This window comes from Hemitrygon akajei, chromosome 21, assembly GCF_048418815.1.
Source record: "Hemitrygon akajei chromosome 21, sHemAka1.3, whole genome shotgun sequence".
Classification (NCBI taxonomy): Eukaryota; Metazoa; Chordata; class Chondrichthyes; order Myliobatiformes; family Dasyatidae; genus Hemitrygon; species Hemitrygon akajei.
In genome coordinates, this window is record NC_133144.1 from 70,362,186 (window position 1) to 70,383,475 (window position 21,290).

A 21,290-nucleotide genomic window follows, 5' to 3' on the forward strand; every position below is an offset into this window, starting at 1 on the left:
CCTTCCTGAAGTCTACAATCAGCTCTTTCATCTTACTGACGTTGAGTGCAAGGTTGTTGCTGAGAATCTACTCCACTAGTTGGTATATCTTGCTCCTGTACATCTGAGATTCTACCAACAACGGCTGTATCATCAGCAAATTCATAGATGGTATTTGAGCTACGCCCAGCCACACAATCATGGGTATAGAGAGTAGAGCAGTGGGCTAAGCACACACCTGAGATCCACCAGTGTTGATAGTCAGTGAGGAGGAGATATTATTACCAATCCGCACAGATTGTGGTCTTCTGGTTACAAAGTCGAGGATCCAGGGAGGGAGGGACAGAGGACCAGGTTCTGTAAAACCTATCAATCAGGATTGTGGGAATGATGGTATTAAATGCTGAGCTATAGATAATGAACAGTATCCTGACATCGGTGTTTGCATTGTCCAGGTGGTCTGATGCCGTATGAAGAGCCATTGGGATTGCGTCTGCCATTGATCTATTGTGGCAATAGGCAAATTGTAGTGGGTACAGGTCCTTGCTGAGGCAGGAGTTCAGTCTAGTCATGACCGACCTCTCAAAGCATTTCATCACTGTAGTTGTGAATGCTATTGGGGCAATAGTCATTAAGGCAGCTCACATTATTTTTCCTCGGACACTGGTATAATTGTTGCCTTTTTTGAAGCAAGTGGGAACCTCTACCCATAGCAATGAGAGGTTGAAAGTGCCCTTGAATACTCCAGCCAGTTGGTTGGCACAAGTATTCAAAGCCTTACCAGGTACTCCATCAGGACCTTCCGCCTTGCTAGGGTTCACCCTCTTTTAAAGCCTAACATTGACCTCTGAGACAGAGAGTACAGGGTCATCAGATGCAGGAGGGATCTTCACAGCTGCAGTTATATTCTCCCTTTCAAAGTGGGTATAGAAGGCACTGAGTTCATCTGGTAGTAAAGCTATTCATGCTATTGGGTTTCGCTTTGTAGGAAGCAATGTCTTGCAAACCCTGCCAGAGCTGTCATGCATCCGATGTCGCCCATGAAATAGCCATCCACAAGTCATACCTGGTTTTGTGGTACAGTTCTGGGTCGCCAGACTTGAATACCACACATCTAGCCTTTAGCAGACTATGTACTTTCTGGTTCATCCACAGCTTTTGGTTTGGGAATGTACAGCATCTTTGTAGGAACACACTCATCCGTACAGGTTTTAATGAAGTTGGTAACAACTGCAGCATACTCATCCAGATTCTCAGCTGAATACCTGAATACAGTCCAAACCACCGATTAAAAGCAATCCTGTAAGCACTCCTGTGCTTCTTTTGTCCATACCTTCTTGTTCCTCACTGGTGCTGCAGTCTTCAGTCTCTGCCTATACTTAGGGAGTAAAAGTACAACCAGGTGATCAGACTTACCATGGTGACAGCATGGAATAGCACAGTAGGCATTCTTAATGGTGGTTTAACAATAGTCCAGTGTGTTGTTTCCTCTGGTATTGCAAGTGATCTGTTGATGGTAATTGTTTAGTGATTTCTTTCAATATTGCAAGGTTATTGCAGAAAATACTGCAATACTGCATTTGAGAAGTACATGCACAAACTGCCTGGCACTTCAAGAGTAATTTACCCAGTTTGGTAAAATAATTAAGCTCAAAGTTCCAAATAATTATTATTGAAGTACATATATGTCAGCATTTGCTACCTTCAGGTTCAATTTCTCATGGATAGTTATAGTAGAATAAAGACATACAATAGAATCAATAGCACCAATGTGCTAAAAAAGAAACTGCAAATACAAAAAAGTAAAATAATAACAAAAACACTAGTTGTGGAGTCCTTCGAAGTGATTCCATAGGTTGTGAAATCAGGCAAGTGAAGAATCCACATAAGTTTAGGAACCTGATACTTATAAGGTGATAACTGTTCCTGAACCTGATGGTGTGGGATCTAAGATTTCTGTACCTTCTTCCCAATAGAAGCAGCGAGAAGACAGCATGGCCTGGATGTTGGGGTCCTCAGTGGTGGATGCTGCTTTCTTGTGGCAGCACATCTTGTAGATGTGCTCCATGTTTGGGAGGGCTTTGCCTGTGATGGACTGCTGCATCCACCACTTTCTATAGGCTTTTCTGTTGATGAGCATTGTTATTTCCATACCAGACAGTGATCCAACCAGTCAGGATAATCTCCACTGTGCATTTATAGAAGTCTGTTAGAGTTCTAGATGACATGAAGAATTTGCTTAAAAGCTGAGATATTATCATGTCTTCTTTGTGATAGCATTTACACGCTGGTCCTAGGACACATATACTGAAATGATAACACCATGAATTTAAAGTCACTGACCCTCTCCACTTCTGATCTCCTAATAAGAACTGGCAAATGGACCTCCAGTTTCCTCATACTTTAGTCAATATTTGGCTCTTTGGCTTTGTTGATGCTCAGTGGGAGGCTGTTGTTCTGGCACCATTCAACCAGATTTTCTACCTCCATTCTGTATCCTGAATTGTCCCCACCTTTGATTTGCCAACTGTGGTCATGTCAACATACATGAATATGGTAAAGGAGCTGTACTTAGCTTTACAGTCACAAGTATAAATCCAGGAGAGTCAGGGGCTAAACAAACAGCCTTGTGATGATGGTGATTGTGGAGATGTTGCAAATACGTACTTATTAATTACTGTACATCATCTGAGTAATGTTCAGTACTGTTCCAATGGATGAACCCAAAAGATTAACCACTTCTCTTTTTGCTGATGCTGCCCAGCTTGCTGATTAGTCCCAACATTTTCTGTTTTTACTTCCGATTGGTGTTCCCAGTTTGTAAATGACTTCGGCATAGTCACAACTACTGGATCCAGAGAGCTCAGTGTCTTCCCAGATGTTCCTTCCACAGAGATAGATAGATAGATAGATACTTTATTCATCCCCATTGGGAAATTCAACATTTTTTCCAATGTCCCATACACTTGTTGTAGCAAAACTAATTACATACAATAGTTAACTCAGTAAAAATATGATATGCCTCTAAATCACTCTCTCAAAAAGCATTAATAATAGCTTTTAAAAAGTTCTTAAGTAGTTTACTTAAATACATTAAATACAATCAACCCCGGCACTTTAACATATCTTACTCCTGGCGGTTGAATTGTAAAGCCTAATGGCATTGGGGAGTATTGACCTCTTCATCCTGTCTGAGGAGCATTGCATCGATAGCAACCTGTCGCTGAAACTGCTTCTCTGTCTCTGGATGGTGCTATGTAGAGGATGTTCAGGGTTTTCCATAATTGACCGTAGCCTACTCAGCGCCCTTCGCTCAGCTACCGATGTTATACTCTCCAGTACTTTGCCCACGACAGAGCCCGCCTTCCTTACCAGCTTATTAAGACGTGAGGGTTCTGGGTCCTCAACTCATAATGGAGCACTGCTAGAATATTCCCTATAATACCATCGGCACCTTGTCAAAGGTCTTCTGAAAACCCAAGTAACTACATCAACCGATTCTTTGTCTAACCTGCTTGTTATTTCTTCAAAGAATTCCAACAAATTTTCTCGAGGAAACCATGCTGACTACGGCCTACTTTATCCTGAGACCTCATCCTTAATAATCGACTCCAACATCTTCCCAACTACTGAGGTCAGATTAACTGGCCTATAGTTTCCTTTCTTCTGCCTCTCTCCCTTCTTGGAAGAGTAGAGTGACATTTGCAATTTTCCAGTCTTCTGGACTAGTCCAGAATCTAGTGATTCTTGGAAGATCATTATTAATGCTTCCACAATCACGTCAGCCATCTCTTTCAGAACCCTGGTTGTACACCATCTGGTCCAGGTGACTTATCTATCTTCAGACCTGTCAGTTTCCCACAAACCTTCTCTCTAGTATTGGTCACTTCACACACTTCAGGGCCCCTGGGATTTTTACCATACCGCTAGTGTCTTCGACAGTGAAGACTGATGGAAAAAATTTAATTAGTTCATCTGTCATTTCCTCGTCCTCCCATTACTACCTCTCCAGCATTGTTTTATGCGGTCTGGTGTCCACTCTCACCTCTTTTACACCTCGCGTATCTCAAGAAATGTTTGGCATTCCTCTTAATATTATTGGCTAATTACTTTGATGCTCCATCTTTACCTTTTTATTGACTTTTTTTAGCAGCCTTGTTAGTTTTTTAAAGCTTCACAATCCTCTAAGTTTCCACTAACTTTTCCTCTATTATTTGCCCTCTCTTTGGCTTTGACTTCTCTAGTTAGCCACAGTAGTGCCAACTTGCCTTTAGAATACTTTCTCCTCTTTGGGATGTATATATGCTGTGCCTTCCAAACTGCCTCCAAAAGTATCAGCCATTGCTGCTCTGCTGTCATGCCTGCCTGTGTTCTTTCCCAATCAATTCTGACCAACTCCTCTCATATAGATAGATAGATAGATAGATAGATAGATACTTTATTCATCCCCATGGGGAAATTCAACTTTTTTTCCAATGTCCCATACACTTGTTGTAGCAAAACTAATTACATACAATACTTAACTCAGTAAAAAAATATGATATGCATCTAAATCACCGTCTCAAAAAGCATTAATAATAGCTTTTAAAAAGTTCTTAAGTCCTGGCGGTAGAATTGTAAAGCCTAATGGCATTGGGGAGTATTGACCTCTTCATCCTGTCTGAGGAGCATTGCATCAATAGTAACCTGTCACTGAAACTGCTTCTCTGTCTCTGGATGGTGCTATGTAGAGGATGTTCAGAGTTATCCATAATTGACCGTAGCCTACTCAGCGCCCTTCGCTCAGCTACCGATGTTAAACTCTCCAGTACTTTGCCCACGACAGAGCCCGCCTTCCTTGCCAGCTTATTAAGACGTGAGGCGTCCCTCTTCTTAATGCTTCCTCCCCAACACGCCACCACAAAGAAGAGGGCGCTCTCCACAACTGACCTATAGAACATCTTCAGCATCTCACTACAGACATTGAATGACGCCAACCTTCTTAGGAAGCACATTCGATTCTGTGCCTTCCTGCACAAGGCATCTGTGTTGGCAGTCCAGTCAAGCTTCTCGTCTAACTGTACTCCCAGATACTTGTAGGTCTTAACCTGCTCCACACGTTCTCCATTAATGATCACTGGCTCCATATGGGGCCTAGATCTCCTAAAGTCCACCACCATCTCCTTGGTCTTGGTGATATTGAGACGCAGGTAGTTTGAGTTGCACCATATCACAAAGTCCTGTATCAGTTTCCTATACTCCTCCTCCTGTCCATTCCTGACACACCCCACTATGGCCGTGTCATCAGCGAACTTCTGCACATGGCAGGACTCTGAGTTATATTGGAAGTCTGATGTGTACAGGGTGAACAGGACCGGAGAGAGTACGGTTCCCTGCGGCGCCCCTGTGCTGCTGACCACCGTGTCAGACCTACAGTCTCCCAACCGCACATACTGAGGTCTATCTGTCAAGTAGTCCACTATCCAATCCACCATGTGAGGGTCTACTCCCATCTCTGTTAGTTTGTGCCTTAAGATCTTGGGCTGGATGGTGTTAAAGGCACTAGAGAAGTCAAGGAATTATGCCTCTATAATTCCCTTTAGTCCACTGTAATACTGATACACTTGACCTGAGCTTCTCCTTCTCAAATACCAGGGTGAATTTGATATTATGATCACTTGCCCCTCAGTGTTCTTTTACTTTAAGCTCTCTAATCAATTCTGGGTTATTACACAACATTCAATTTGGAATAGTCGATCCCCAAATGGACTCAACCACGATCTGTTCTAAAAACCCATCTTGTAGGCATTCTAGATATTTCCTCATCTTGGAATCCAGCACCAACCTGATTTTCCCAATCTACCTACATATTGAAATCACCCCATGACTATTGTAACATTGCTCTTTTGGTATGCATTTTCTATCTTCCATTGTAATTTTTAGACCACATCCTTACTACTGTTTGAAGGTCTGTACACAACTCCCATTGGGGTATTTTTACCCTTGCAGTTCCTCGGCTCTATCCACAATGATTCAGCAACTTCTGATCCATGTTACCTCCTCCTAATGATTTAATTTCATATTTTTTTTTACAAAAAAAGCAACACCACCCCAACTGCCCTCCTGCCTGTCCTTTTGATATGAAGTGTATCTTGGACATTAAGATCCCAGCTATAATTTTCTATTAAAAGGTGTAGACAGAGTGGATGTGGTGAGGACGTTGCCAATGGTGGGAGAAGTCTGGGACCAGAGGGCACAGCCTCAGAATGGAGGACCATCCATTTAGAATAGAGGAAGAATTTAATTCACCAGAGGGTTGCTACAGATGACTGTGGAGGCCAAGCCATTGGGCATATTTAATACAGAGGTTGATAGGTTCAGCGCATCAAAGGTCACAGGGAGAAGGAAGGAGAAAGGGGTAAAAGGAGGTAATAAATCAACCATAATAGAATAGCGGAGCAGACCCGATGGGGCTAATAGCATAATTCTACTCCTATGGACACCACATTACAGGAAGTATATGATTGCACATGGTGTAGAGTACTGCACCTTGTTAATTTTCAGCTTTGTGGAAAGACCAAATAAACTGAAGTTGTTTTCATTGGTAGAGTAGCCAATATGTAGCGGATATTTAATAAAAAGGCATCTCTATGACAATTGGAATATCTGGTGGTGGGCCGGTAGTTTTGGAATTGTTAGCAATGTGGCTCCAAAACAGAAATTTGGTGAGTAGTTTACAAAAGACTTACAATGAGTTCACAGGAGTAACCTTGAGCCTCAAAATGCTTGACCCACACTCACTATGGTTTCTGTTTTTGTCCTCAAACTAGTCCAACGTAAGCCAAGTGTGTAGGTCATTCAAGAGCACGACAGCTCCTGGGACTCAATGGTGAATTCAACAATTTCCGACAACCATATTTCTTTTTTGTATTAGAATTCCCTGTACTTACGCAATGTCATCAATCAGCAACATCTCATTTTTCTGTCTCTATAGATGTAGTCTCTTCTTTTTCAGATTTCCAACCTGTATTCTCATTTTCAAAGTTCCAGCATATTTTCACAGCCTCCATTCAGCTTCCTCTACTTCCATCTCCAGGCATCTCCAAGCAATCAATACCCTCTCTTAAACACCCAAAGTACATTCTCTCATGACCACGTGGATTTCCTCCAGATGCTATGAGCTCCCTCAACATCCTAAATATTTCTGGGTAGATTAGATGGCTTCTCTAAATTGTTTGTTGTAGGGTTATGGCAGAACGAATTAATGAACCCTTTATGGCATTTGCTTTTGAGAATAAGTGGCAATCATTCAGGGATATAGAAAGTTGAAACGAGACCAGCAGAATTGCTGTCTTGGGAGGAAGCATGGACCCAGTGTGTGTAAGATAAGTTCAGTCACATTTAGATTCCCAGTCTCCACCCTTTTATCATCATTCCAGCCTTTTCACTTATCAGCTTTACTGACTTTTCAGATATGGTGAATGTTCTGTGTTATGTTGGTGTCAGAATATACGATGACATTTACCGGCTGACCACAGCACATCCTTAGATTGTGTTGGTTGTTAATTCAAAGGACGCATTCCACTGTTTGTTTTGACATACATGTGATAAACAAATCTGAAAAAAATTCCCTACCTGAAACATTCATTCTCAGTTTTCTCTCCAGTTGCTGCCTGATCAAATTGACTGTCTTCCATATAGTTTATTTTAATTTCCAATTTCCAGCAGCTTCTGCTTTCTGAACATGATTTTAATTTCAAGTTATTAACCAATTTTAAATTGGTGATGTTTGAATCCTGGCCCTTGGATTTAAAGTCTAAATCACTAGTCACTAATTTATTTTTTAAGCATTATGCCACCAATGCACTTAATTTGTTTTGGTAAATAATCTGATAAACATTGATTAAACTGTCAACTTTAATATCATATAGGTAAATTCACTTTCTGATAACATCATGAATGCCTTCTTCTCATTGCTACCATCACGGAGAAGGTACAAGAGCCTGAAGACCCACACGCAACGTTTTTGAAACAGCTTCTGCTATCAGATGCAAAATTCTGGAGGAACACAGTAGGCCAGGCAGCATCTATGGAAAAAAAAGTACAGTTGACATCTTGGGCCGAGACCCATTCGCAGGACTGGAGAAAAAAAGATGAAGAGTAGATTTAAGAGGAGGAGGAGAGGAGAGAGAAACAGAAGGTGTAACCCGGAGGGAGAGGGATGAAGTGAAGAGCTGGGAAGTTGACTGGTGAAAGAGATACAGGGCTGGAAAAGGGGGAGTCCGATAGGAGAGAAAAGAAGGCATTGGAATTAAGGAAAGGGGGGGGGAGCACCAGAGGGAGGCAATGGGCAGGCAAGGAGATAAGGTGTGAGAGGGAAAAGGGGAAGGGGGACCATTACCGGAAGTTCAAGAAATCAATGTTCATGCCATCAGGTTAGAGGCTACCCAGACAGAATACAAGTTGTTCCTCCAACTGAGTGTCGCCTCATTGCAACAGTAGAGGAGGCCATGGATTGACATAACTGAATGGGAATGAGAAGTTGAATTAAAATGATGGCCACTGGGAGATACCGCTTCTTCCGGCGGATGGAGCGTAGGTGCTCAACGAAACATTCTCCCAATCTATATCGGTCACTGAGTACCCAACATAGATTGGGAGACAGCCTGCCAATCGTTTCTCTCTGGTGCTCCTCCCCTTTTCTTTCCTCCATGCCTTCTGTTCTCTCCTATCGGACTACCCCTTCTCTAGTCCTGTATCTCTTTCACCAACTTCCCAGCTCTTTACTTCATCCCTCCCACTCCCGGTTTCATATATCACCTTGTGTTTTTCTCTCTCCCCTCCCCACCTCATTATACCCCATCTTTTTTTCCCAGTCCTGCTGAAGGGTCTTGGCCCGAAATATTGACTGTACTTTTTCCCATAGATGATGCCTGGCCTGCTGATTTCCTCTAGCATTTTGTGCGTGTTGCTTGGATTTAGACCATAAAATATAGGAGTAGAAGTAGGCCATTTGGCCCATCGAGTGTGCTCTGCTATTCATGGGCTGATCCAATTCGTCCAGTCATCCCCATTCCCCTGCCTTCACCCCATACCCTTTGATGCCCTGGCTAATCAAGAACCTATCTATCTCTGACTTAAATACACCCAATGACTTGGCATCCACAGCCACTCGTGGCAACAAATTCTACAGATTTACCACCCTCTGACTAAAATAATTTCTCCGCATCTCAGTTCTAAAAGGACGTCCTTCAATCCTGAAGTTGTGCCCTCTTGTCCTAGAATCTCCTAACATTGGAAATAACTTTGCCATATCTAATCTGTTCAGACTTTTAAAAATTCAGACTTCCAGCATCTGCAGATTTTCTCTTGTTCCGCTATCAGATTTTAAATGGTCCAGGAACCCATGAACACTACGTCATCTTTCCTTCTTTGCACCGCTACTTTTATTGTTACTTTTTGTAATTAACATAGAAAACCTACAGCGCAATACAAGCCCGTCAGCCCACAAAGTTATGCTGAAAATGTTCCTACCTTAGAAATTACTAGGCTTACCCTCTATTTTACTAAGCTCCATATAGCTATCTAAAAGCCTCTTAAAAGACCCTATCGTATCCGCCTCCTCCACCGTTGCCGGCAGCCCATTTTTATGTACTTGCACCGTATTGTTACTACAAAAATTAATAAACCTGATCCTGGGGTTCTGATTATAAATCGCAATGGATAGTTACGCATTGTTATTTTAAAGTATTTTGTTCAAAATAGTAAAATGCATTCATAACAGCAATATTGTAGTAAACTAGAAAATTATCAAGATTTAGAACTTAAATGATTAAACTTACACTGGAGTACTGGATCAATGATATTTTGTGATCACGATGTTCGACATGTGGAGTATCTTTAAAGACTATCTTTAAGGGCGTTCATGTTTGCATAATAGTAATGCGAAATAAGGTACATTTTGGTCACGAGTTAACGTAAATACTCAGCAGCAAGGCTGACACGTTTGAATGATCTGCGCTCATACCATGCCTGAACAGGCCTGATTCTGGTCTGTGGGCTCTTTGATGTCGTGCCCGACCTTCAGAACAAGAACGTGTTGCAGTTTGTGATAAACCCGCGCAACTTGTGAACCACAACCGGCGGCAATTCAGTACATTAATCCGCCGGTCGGGAATGCCGGCGCCTCGGGGGCACTCTTCATCGTGCTGGGGAGGGAGAGAAGAAATGAGGGGGAGTTACCGGGGTGGGAGTATTCACGTTGCTGGGGGTCGGCAAAGACGCAGCCCGTGGACTCAATATTAGCTGAATGGTAGGAAACAGAGCCAAACCAAAAGCGGTCGCCTACTATCAGCGGGAGGCGCCAATCCCAGTCTGACCTAAACTCCTGCTTACTGCCGGTGTGTTCTCTCCTCCCCTGGGCCGTGGGGCAGTCACAGATCAGGGGAACGGTCACCATCCGGACAGTGCACAGGGCGGAATGGCCATCTCACTTTATTTTTACCTGAGGGGCTTGTCTTCCAGTTTAAGTTTCTTGGCCGGCTGAGGCTCATCCGCTGCCATCGCTCCAGTTGCTCTACGGGCTCACGGCTTCGGGGAGGGGGAAGGGAGGGGGCGGGGCCAGTGACAAGAGCATGGCACCGGTGTGGGGCCAAGACGTGCGCGGTCCTGTGACGTGCGCGCGGCTTCGGGGGTGGGGGCGGAAACGATCCTGTCCTGTGACATGCGCGCGGCTCCGGGTAATGGCGGGAGAATGAGTGGGGTCTTTGCGAGCAACTCTAAATGCAGTGAGAGACACACACACACAATCCAGAAACAGCTTCTACTCCCCCATCAACAGATTTCTGAAACGGACAATGAACCCATGAACAATACCTCAGCATTTTCCCACTCTTTTTGTACTATTTATTTTATTTTTTATATAAAAATTGTAATTTATTATGTACTGCTGTCGCAAAACAACACATTTCACTACGTATGTTAGTGATATTACATCTGAATCTGAACACACTGAAGCAATAATGAAAATTCTCTTGCAATTTTCTATAAATGCACAGTAGAGAGCATTCTGACAGATTGCATCAAGCCTGAAATGCAGTCTCCAACATGTAGGATCCAAAGACCCTGCAGAGGTGTGTAGACTCTGACAGCTCCAACACAGGCACAACTATCAGCACTGTGGAGAATATCTTCAAGAAGCAGTGTCTCAAGAAGACAGCATTTTTCACTAAATCCTCTTATGATCTGGGCCTGTTTCTTAATGCTACTGTTGGCAAGGAGGAGAAACGGGAAGACCAGCTCTGAACAATTTAGGAATAGCTTCTTCCACTTCACCATCAGATTCCTAACTGGTCGATGAACACTTAATACCTATTTTTGCATTATTTACTTTGTAATATATAATTTTATGTCTTGCACAGTACTGCCATCCTAAGGTGAGCTTGTGCCTAAGGTGGTCAGTAAGGAGGAGATGAGGTTTCCATTGTAGATGGAGGTATAGAGGCTCAAATCTTGGAGTTTGACAATGTTTTGAGGGGATGATGGTATGCAAAGCCAAGCTGTAGTCAATTACAACAGCCTGCTGCATGTTCTGGTTATCCTGGTTCTCCAGAGCAGAATACAGAACCAGTGAGATGGCAGACCTATTGCAAACCTGCTGCAAATTGAAGTGGGTCCAGGCCAGCATTGATTCAAACCATAACCAATCTCTGAAAACTCTTCATTGTCATATATGTACTGTAAGTGCTGCTGGATGATTTCCTTTGGCACTAGTATTATGATGCCATCTTGAAGCAGGTTGAAACCTTGGACTGCAGAGGTCTGAAGATGTCTCTGAACACTCCAACCATTTGCTTAGTGCAGATTGTTAGCACCTAACCAGGTATGCTGTCAGGGCCTGACGAGGATTCATTTTTCTGAAGGATGTTCTGACATCAGTCTCTAAGACTGAGATCACAGCGTTGTCATATTCTTTGGGAACTCATGCAGGTGTGTAAATTTCCTCCCTATCAAAATGTGCTGAGACCTGATTGGGGTGATGCATCATTATCGTTCATGCTATTCATTCTCACCTTGTAGCAGGTACTAGTATGCCAACCTTGCCACAGCTGTCAAGCTTATGTTGTAATTACCTTTTTGCACTTGCCTCAACCCTTGTTCAGAACTTACCCATCTTCTCTTCCACCAATAACTGACATGCATCTCTCATTCAGTCCTGAAATATTGTCCATCTGTCTTTCCATAGATGCTGCCTGACCCGAGTGTTTCAGCATTTCCTGTTTTCTTTCCGATGTCCAAGTTTTTAAAATTTTCCTTGTCTTAATTGATCCCCATGAGAGGAAGGGTTCTATTTAATGTATTTGACACTTAACTATCAACTACAATAAAGTAGAGCAACACATTTGGCAGCATGTCCTCCCAGGTTATTTATTTAATTATTTATGGTTTTATATTGCTATATTTCTTCACTATTCTTGGTTGGTGTGACTGTAACGAAACCCAATTTCCCTCAGGATCAATAAAGTATGTCTGTCTGTTATGGCCAGAGTCACAGAGTAATACAGCATAGAATGGCCCTTCAGCCAACTCGTCTGTGCAGAATAAGGTGCAAGATCAAAAAAAGATGGAATGTGAGGTCAATACTTGTACCTTATTGTATTACAGAACTATTTAGGTCTTATAGCAATGGGATAAAAGATGTTCTTTAGCCTGATGGGACAGGCTTTCAGACTTTTGTATCTTCTGCCTGATGGAAGAGGGGGAGAAGAGAGAATGTCTGGTGTGGATGGGGTCTTTAATTATACTGGCTGCTTTACTGAGGCAGCATAGAGGTATTGCTAGTTTTTGTGATAGTCTGAGCTGTGTCCAGAACTCTCTGTAGTCTCTTGTGGTCAGTTGAAGAACAGTTGCTGTACCAAGCCTTGATGCATCCAGACAGGATGCTTTCTATGATGCATCAATAAAAATTGGTAAGGGTGACAGACATGCTAAATTTCTTTAGCCTCCTGATGAAGTAGCGGATGTTATGAGCTCTCTTGGCTATGATGTCTTTGTGGTTGGATCAAGACAGGCTACTGCTAATGTTCACTCCCAAGAACTTGAAGCTCTCAACTTGCAGCGGTTGATGCAGATGCTGGAGGGATACAGTGGGTAGATCCAGGAGGATAAAGGGGTTGAAAATTGGTGACAGAGGGCTGGAAGGGAGACATGGAAAGGAAACAAAACAAAGGCCTACCTGAAACTGGAAAATTAAATATTCATACTATTGGGTTGTAGACAATCTAGATGGAACATGAGGTGCTAGTCTCTGCATGACAAACACACCATTTACTGTGAAGTCAGTTGCCGCACCTCAGTTGCCCTTACCTGTACCAGCATATATACAAGTCCCTCTGAACATCAGATTGTCCACTCTCTTGTCATTTAAAGTGGGCATTATATTTTGCCTGCCATGCTTGTTGATTTATCTCTGAAACCTCCTGAAAACCTTCACCACATTCAAATTTTCACATGATTCATAACTATTAGCAAGTAGCCAATGGCCGGGCAGCGAACACCCATCCCATTAGTGCCAGCTCCTCGGGAACGCGCCCGGTAGGGAGGCCACGGGACGGGGGCGCGCGCGGTGGGAAGGCTGCGAAACCTTCCGCCCGCTAGGCCAGGCCGCCATGTTGAGGCAGCAGTGATTGGAGGCGGCGCTCGGATCCTAGCTGATGAAGTCCTGAGGCAGGAGGAAAGCCGCGGGCCGGCCACGATGATCCACAGTCTGTTTCTCATTAACAGCAGCGGGGACATCTTCCTGGAGAAGCACTGGAAGAGCGTGGTGAGCCGCTCCGTCTGCGACTACTTCTTGGAGGCGCAGGAGAAGGCCGGGCAGCCGGAGAATGTGGCGCCTGTGCTCGCCACCCCGCACCACTACCTGGTCAGCACCCACCGCCATGGCATCTTCTTCGTGGCCGTCATCCAGTCTGAGGTGCCGCCGCTCTTTGTCATCGAGTTCCTGCACCGAGTGGCTGAAACACTACAGGTTTGGCACCACAGCATGTCCGGAGGGCAGCTGTGTCTTCTCGTTTTTAATACCACAATTAATGTGTTGAAACATTAAATCAAATACATTTCAATAACATGTATTTAAACCATAACATCATTGAGATGTGCTTCACTCATGATGTTTAAATAATAAACTTACCACAGCATGATTTATCGACAAAATAAACTTAATGCATAATCTTGCGTTAATCACATACACACTAGACGCCAACGGAGCAACATTGTGCGAAAATTTAAAAAAACTGCATTGTCTATACAAAACTTAAACTTATGCTGTTTTTCTGTATACAGTACAGAACACTTAAATTATCCGTGTTACGCCTTTATATAGAACACACAGAATCTTTTGCCCATGACTTGACACTTCTTCAACAATTATGTACTCGCTCTTCAGGACTACTTTGGAGAATGCTCAGAGACATCAATTAAAGATCATGTTGTGATTGTATACGAGCTCCTGGAAGAGATGTTGGACAATGGGTTCCCATTAGCCACTGAATCCAACATTTTAAAAGAACTGATTAAACCACCAACTATTCTTCGTTCCGTTGTTAATTCTATAACAGGTAGGAACCAGTTTCTCCTCCATATAAAAATGTTTACATGATCTTAAATTTTATTTTTTTCACCATATTTAAAGGACGGGCAAGTGTTGAGCTTGATGCTCTGTGAGGTCTACTCATCTTTGCACTGAACTGAAGCTGTGGTCTGAAAAAATGAGCTCTTGGATTGGCTGCATTGATGACTGGCTTGGTGGCGGTGGACTCACTTTCACAAATTTCAGTTCTGAATGTTATTTGCTTATTTTTATTGTTTGTTTTTTCTGCATATTGGGTGTTTAGCTTGTTTTTTAATGGCCTCTTTGGATTTCTTGTTTTGTGGCCGCCTGTAAGGAGACAAATCATGCATAGTATACATACTTGGATGATAAATTAACTTTGAATTTCAAAGTCATAATAGCCATAACCACAAGATTCTGCAGGTTCTGGATATCAAGAGTAATACACAAAATGCTGGAGGAGTTCAGCAGGTCAGGCAAAATCTATGGAAAGGAATAAGATGTTTTGGGCCAAGACCTTTGATCAGTTAGAAGTCATTGTTTAGTTCTCCCAGTGGCCCAGTGCCTCATTTGGAAAGATAAGGTTGAAAGAGTACAGAGAAAATTTACCAGGATGTTGCGACTCTGGAGGACTTGAGTTATAAGGGGAGGTTGAACAGGTTAGGACTGTATTTCCTGGAATGTAGAAGATTGAGAGGAGATTTGAAAGAGCTATACAAAATTAAGAGGTATAAATAGGATAAATGCAAGCAGGCTTTTTCCACTGAGATTGAGTGGGATTACAACCGGAGGTCATGGGTTAAGGGTGAAAAGTTCAAAGGGGATATAAGGGGAAACTTCTTCACTCAGAGGTTGTGAGAGTGTGGAACAAGCCGCCAGCATGTGGTGAATGCAAGCTCGATTTCAGTGTTTGAGAGAAGTTTAGAGAGGTACGTGGATGGTATGGATATTGAGGGCTAAGGTCTGGGTACAGGTCAATGGAAGTAGGCTGGTTAAATGGTTTAGCATGGATTAGATAGGCCAAAGGGCCTGTTTCTATGCTGTACATAGAAACATAGAAATAGAGAGCTACAGGTAACCCTAGGTAATTTCTAAGGTAAGGACATGTTCGGCACAGCTTTATGAGCCAAAGGGCCTGTATTGTGTTGTAGGTTAGAAAGTAGAGAGAAAGAACTCAGGGAATTACATGAGCTAGGAGGGGCCATGTAAAGTTCTTGGGAAGTAGGATTAAAGAGAATCTCAAGGCATTCTGCACATACATCAGGAACAAGAAGATAACTATGGAAGGGGTGGGACCACTCACAGATAAAGGAGAGAGATGCTTGAAGGCAGGCGATGCGGGAGAGGGCTTAAATGATTCCTTTCTGTTGGTATTTACCAAAGAGAAGGATGTGGAGGATAGGAAGGTCACTGTGCAGCATACTAATGTGCTAGGGCATTTTGAGATGAAGGAAGAGATAGTGTTGAGTCTCTTAAAAGTTCCTAAAGCCAGATGAAATATATTCCTGGTTTTTGAGAGAGGCAAGAGATGAGCTTTCTAGGGCCTTGACCAAGATCTTTCTCACAGGTGAGGTCCCAGAGGAGTGGGGAATAGCTAATATTCAATTCAAGAAGGGAAATAGGAAACATGGAAGCTGTAAACTGGTGAATCTTACCTCAGTAGTAGGGCAGTTACTGGAGAGTATTTTTAGGTATAGGGTTTATGTGCATTTAGAAACCCATGGCCTACTTAGGTACAGTCAGTTTGGCTTTGTGTGGAACAAGTCATATCTAACTAACTTGACTGAATTTTTTGAGAGGAGGTAATGAAGGTTGAACTGTGATGCTTCTACATGTACTGTTTTTTAGTAAGGTGTATGAGAAGGACCTTCATGGGTTTCTGATCCAGAAGATTCAGATGCATGGGATCAATGGTGAATTGGCTTGCTCAGAGAAGACAGAAGGTAGCAGTTGATGGGACTTATTCTGACTGGAGGTCCATGCCTTTTAGTGTTGGGCAGGGATTTGTACTGGGTCCTCTGCTGTTTGTTCTATATGTAAGTAACTTCGCAGGCATGCATTGTGATAGGCTGTTTTCCAGCAAAAAGTGGTAAGCTTCAAGTTCAAGTTTATTGTTTTTTAACTGTATACATTAATATTGTCAAATGAAACAACGTTCATCCAGACCAAGGTGCATAAGACAGTACATATAACTCAGAACACACAAAGTAATATTATCACAAATAAATTACAAATAATAAAATATTTTCCAGAAGATTGGCATTTAGCGTAAGGTACATTTACAACACAAGTTAAGAAGCAAAAACCATAACGCTAATGGCGCTTCATGTGTGATGACACCTGGGTGGTGTCAGGGAGTTCAGTAGTCTCACAGCCTAGGAGAAGAAGTACCGTAGATTTCGCACTACAGAGCGCACCTGATTAAAAGCCGCTGGCTCTAATTTTAGAAAGAAAATCAATTTTGTACTTGTACAAGCCGCACCGGATTTTAGGCTGCAGGTGTCCCACGTTGTAATATGAGATATTTACACAGAAAGATATTACACGTGAGGATTTTTTAACTTTTAATTAAATCCGTATGGTAACATAAACAAATACATATTGCAAATGCTTTTTTTCGAACCGTGCCTCTAACACGGCTACTTTTAAATATGCATATGTATCGGTAACACACAAATTACGTTGCGTATACGTTTTTTACTGAACAGTGCACGAACAACATTCCAATATCTCCTAACGACGTAAAAAAATATATTCTGCAGCCTACCAGTAAAAGTTATTGATCGCCTTTAACTTAAAAGCAGCGTTTTCGCTCGGGTCTAATGTGCTCGGCTAATGTGCTCCCCCCCACCTTCCCGTTTATCGCAAACCGGTATTTCCCACAAGACGCGGCGAAACCGGATGTGATGTCATAGTATCCCGGGATGTACAGAAAACAAATAGATAGATAGATACTTTATTCAACTAGAAAATACTAACAAATGAATTACTAAGTGAAAATATTATAAACTAAATAACTGCCATAAAGGCAGCACAATGCTTTTCTTCGAGTGTTTTCCATGTTGATGAGGGTGAGTACAAATGACTGATTTACAATAATTTAATTGTGAAAGTGCGCTTGATTTATCGTACAATTTCATTGGACCTCTGTGAACTACTCATCAATTTTATTGGTCTACTGTTACGAGGCAAAATGTTTTTGGCGGCATGAAAAAAAATCATGCATTAGCCGCACCGTAGTAAAGGCCGCAGTGTTCAAAGCTGTTCAAAGCGTGGGAAAAAAGTAGCGGCTTATAATCCGACATCTACGGTAGTTACCCATCCTAATAGTCCTTGTCCTAATGCTGCAGTACCTTCTGTCGGATGGTAGGGGTCAGAGAAATTGTGTGATGGATGGGAGGGATCCCTGACGATGCTAAGGGCCCTGCGTACAAGTGCTCCTGATAAACATCTCAGATAGGTGGAAGAGAGACCTCAATGATCCTCCCAGCAATCCTTTGTAGCATCTTGCAGTCAGATGCATTGCAGTTCCCATAGCAGATTCTGATGCTTCATTAAATAGGTACATTTAATGTTAGAGAAATGGATACAATATACATTCTGAAATTCTTTTTCTTTGCAAACACCCATGAAAACAGAGGAGTGCCTCAAAGAATGAATGACAGTTAAATGTTAGAAACCCAAAGCACCCCCCAACTCCACCCACCCACGCACAAGCAACAGCAAGGCAACAACCCCCCGCTACCACCAAGTACTTAAGCGTGCAGCAAAGCATCAGTAAAGACACAGACTTGCAGTACCCCAAAGACTACTTGACTTGTTTACCCAGTATTTGACATACCACAGGCTTTTTCTCTCCCTAAAAAGGGAAAAAGAGGTGTCCCCGTTTCATAGCGAGAGGGGAAAAATAAAAAGACAACTCACTGATTTATGGTGTTAAAAGTCTGTTGCATGCTGTTTCTGAGCTCTGGGCACACAGCCAACAGTAAACTTGCTGTTTCCGATCTTCCTTGTTCTACCTCAACGCATCAGTCGGCAGTGACACCAGCCTTCAATCTGCCCACCTCCAGATCCACGAAAATCTGGCACCCTGAAAGCTTGCTATTCTTCTAGGCCATGTCCTTGGCATATCGAAAAGCAGCCGGTCGTGAGGCCCTGAGAGTGGGTCCCGTTCCCGCAAAGAACCAAAGTCAGGATGTAACTCCAGGTCAGGGTCTTCAAAAGAACCTTGAAAAGGAAAAAAAAGATATCAAGGATAGAAATAAAGCTGTTTCTGAAGATGCAAGCAAAAGAGTGGCTGTTTAGTGCCTTCATCACTCAGGTTCCTGTCTGCCTAGGACACTATCAATGGTGCTCCTTTAAAATTGGTTAGAAATGGGGTGGGGGGGAAGCTTCACTCACCTCAATCTCCTCAGAAAGTGGAGACACTGCTGTTTTCTTAATTAAAGGGGTGGTGTTGAGGGACCAGGTGAGATCAACCATTATGTGGACTCCCAGATACTTCGTACTCCTAACTCTGTATGTGCAGTGAGGAGTGGTCAGCCTGCACTTTTCCTAAAGTTCACAATCATCTCTTTAGTCTTGTCCACATTGAGACTCAAGTTGATGTGCTCACAGGACTCTACAAGCCACTCTGCTTCTTCTCTGTATGCTGTCTCTTCATCGTCGTTGATGAGGCCAGTTACTGTTGTGTCATCAGTGAACATGATGATTTGGTTTGAGCTGGATCTAGCAGTACAATCATGCGTCAGCTGCTTGATCAGCAGCATGCTGAGCACACAGCCTGGGGGTGGGGGTGCTGGTACTCAGCGTGATGGAGCTAGAGATGTTGCTTTCAGAAGTGAAGTACTGAGAGGGAAATACAGTGATGCTAGAAAGTTTGTGGACCCTGTAGAATTTTCCCTATTTCTGCATAAATGTGACCTAAAATGTGATCAGATCTTCACATAAGTCCTAAAACTAGGTAGAGATCTTAAGAAAATAACACAAAAACATTATACTTGTTCATTTATTTATTGAGAAAGAAGTCAACACATGTATTTGTTGGAAAAAGTAGGTGAACCTTTGCTTTCAGTAACTTGTGTGCCCCCCCGCCCCTGTAGTGCAGTAACTTCAACCAAACATTTCTGGTAATGGTTGGTCAGTCTTTAGAGGAATTTTTGACCATTTCTCCTTACAAAACCGTTTCAACTCTGGGATGTTGGTGGGCTTCCTTGCATGAATTGTTTGCTTCAAGTCCTTCCACAACATTTCTATAGGATTAAAGTCAGGACTTCGATTCCACCATTCCAAAACATTTTTTTTAAAACCATTCTGTTGTTGATTTACTGTAATCTTTCGGATCATTGTCTTGTTGCATTATCCAACTTCTATTACCGTAGATGTCGGATTATAAGCCGCTGCTTTTTTCCCACATTTTGAACAGCTTTGAACACTGCAGCCTTTACTACGGTGCGGCTAATGCATGATTTTTTTTCATGCCGCCAAAAACATTTTGCCTCGTAACAGACCAATAAAATTGATGAGTAGTTCACAGAGGTCCAATGAAATTGTACGATAAATCAAGCGCACTTTCACAATTAAATTATTGTAAATCAGTCATTTGTACTCACCCTCATCAACATGGAAAACACTCGAAGAAAAGCATTGTGCTGCCTTTATGGCAGTTATTTAGTTTATAATATTTTCGCATAGTAATTCATTTGTTAGTATTTTCTAGTTAAAGTTAGAAGTATTTTAAGTACCCGGTATATTTGTTTTCTGTACTACATCCCGGGATGCTATGACGTCACATCCGGTTTCGCCGCGTCTTGTGGGAAATACCGGTTTGCGATAAACGGGAAGGTGGGGGGCGAGCGGCATTAGACCCGAGCGAAACGCTGCTTTTAAGTTAAAGGCGATCAATAACTTTTACTGGTAGGCTGCAGTATATATATTTTTTACCAGTCGTTAGGAGATATTGGAATGTTGTTCGTGCACTGTTCAGTAAAAAAGTATACGCAACGTAATCTGTGTGTTACCGATACGTATGTATATTTAAAAGTAGCCGCGTTACAGGCACGGTTCGAAAAAAAGCATTTGCAATATGTATTTGTTTATGTTACCATATGGATTTAATTAAAAGTTAAAAAATCCTCACGTGTAATATCTTTCTGTGTAAATATCTCATATTACAACGTGGGACACCTGCGGCCTAAAATCCGGTGCGGCTTGTACAAGTACAAAATTGATTTTCTTTCTAAAATTAGAGCCAGCGGCTTTTAATCAGGTGCGCTCTGTAGTGCGAAATCTACGGTAAGTGACGGACTGCAACCCTGACATTCTCCTGTAAAATGTCTTAATAAAATTTTGAATTCACTGTTCCCTCAACAGTTGCAAGCTGTCCAGGTCCTAAGGCAGCAAAGCAGCCCCAAACCATGCTTCACAGTAGGGATGAAGTTTTGATGTTGGGTTGCAGTGCCCTTTTCCCTCCCCAAACATAACAATGAGCATTTCTACCAAAAAGTTCAACTTTTGTCCTATTTGACCACAAAGCATTGTCCTATAAGTGTTGTAGAACATCCAGGTAGACTTTTGCAGACTTGAGATGTTCTGCAGTATTTTTATTGGAGAGCAGTGGTGTCCTTCCATGAACACCATTCTTGTTCAGTGTTTTTCTTATAGTGGACATATGAACAGAGACTTTAGCAAGCTCTAGAGATCCCTGCAGGCCTTTAGCTGTATC

General features: G+C 42.5%; 2 protein-coding genes across 3 annotated transcripts in view; one reads left to right on the forward strand and one right to left on the reverse strand.

The window, feature by feature from the left end:
- The window catches only part of LOC140714427 (adenosine kinase-like), a 283,738-nt gene extending 273,149 nt beyond the window's left edge, over positions 1-10,589 (reverse strand). For both annotated transcript variants that reach the window (XR_012095871.1, XM_073025719.1), the window contains exon 1: positions 10,463-10,589. Coding sequence is in view for 1 of the 2 variants with exons in the window: in XM_073025719.1 (XP_072881820.1) it covers positions 10,463-10,521 (59 nt within the window). In the remaining variant the exon portion in view is untranslated. The remainder of the gene's footprint in view (positions 1-10,462) is intronic.
- A 2,979-nt stretch (positions 10,590-13,568) lies between these two features.
- Positions 13,569-21,290, forward strand: part of LOC140714432 (AP-1 complex subunit mu) — a 49,164-nt gene continuing 41,442 nt past the window's right edge. The window contains exons 1-2 of the mRNA XM_073025727.1: positions 13,569-13,984; positions 14,402-14,573. Coding sequence (XP_072881828.1) covers positions 13,712-13,984; positions 14,402-14,573 — 445 coding nt within the window. The 5' untranslated portion in view covers positions 13,569-13,711. The remainder of the gene's footprint in view (positions 13,985-14,401; positions 14,574-21,290) is intronic.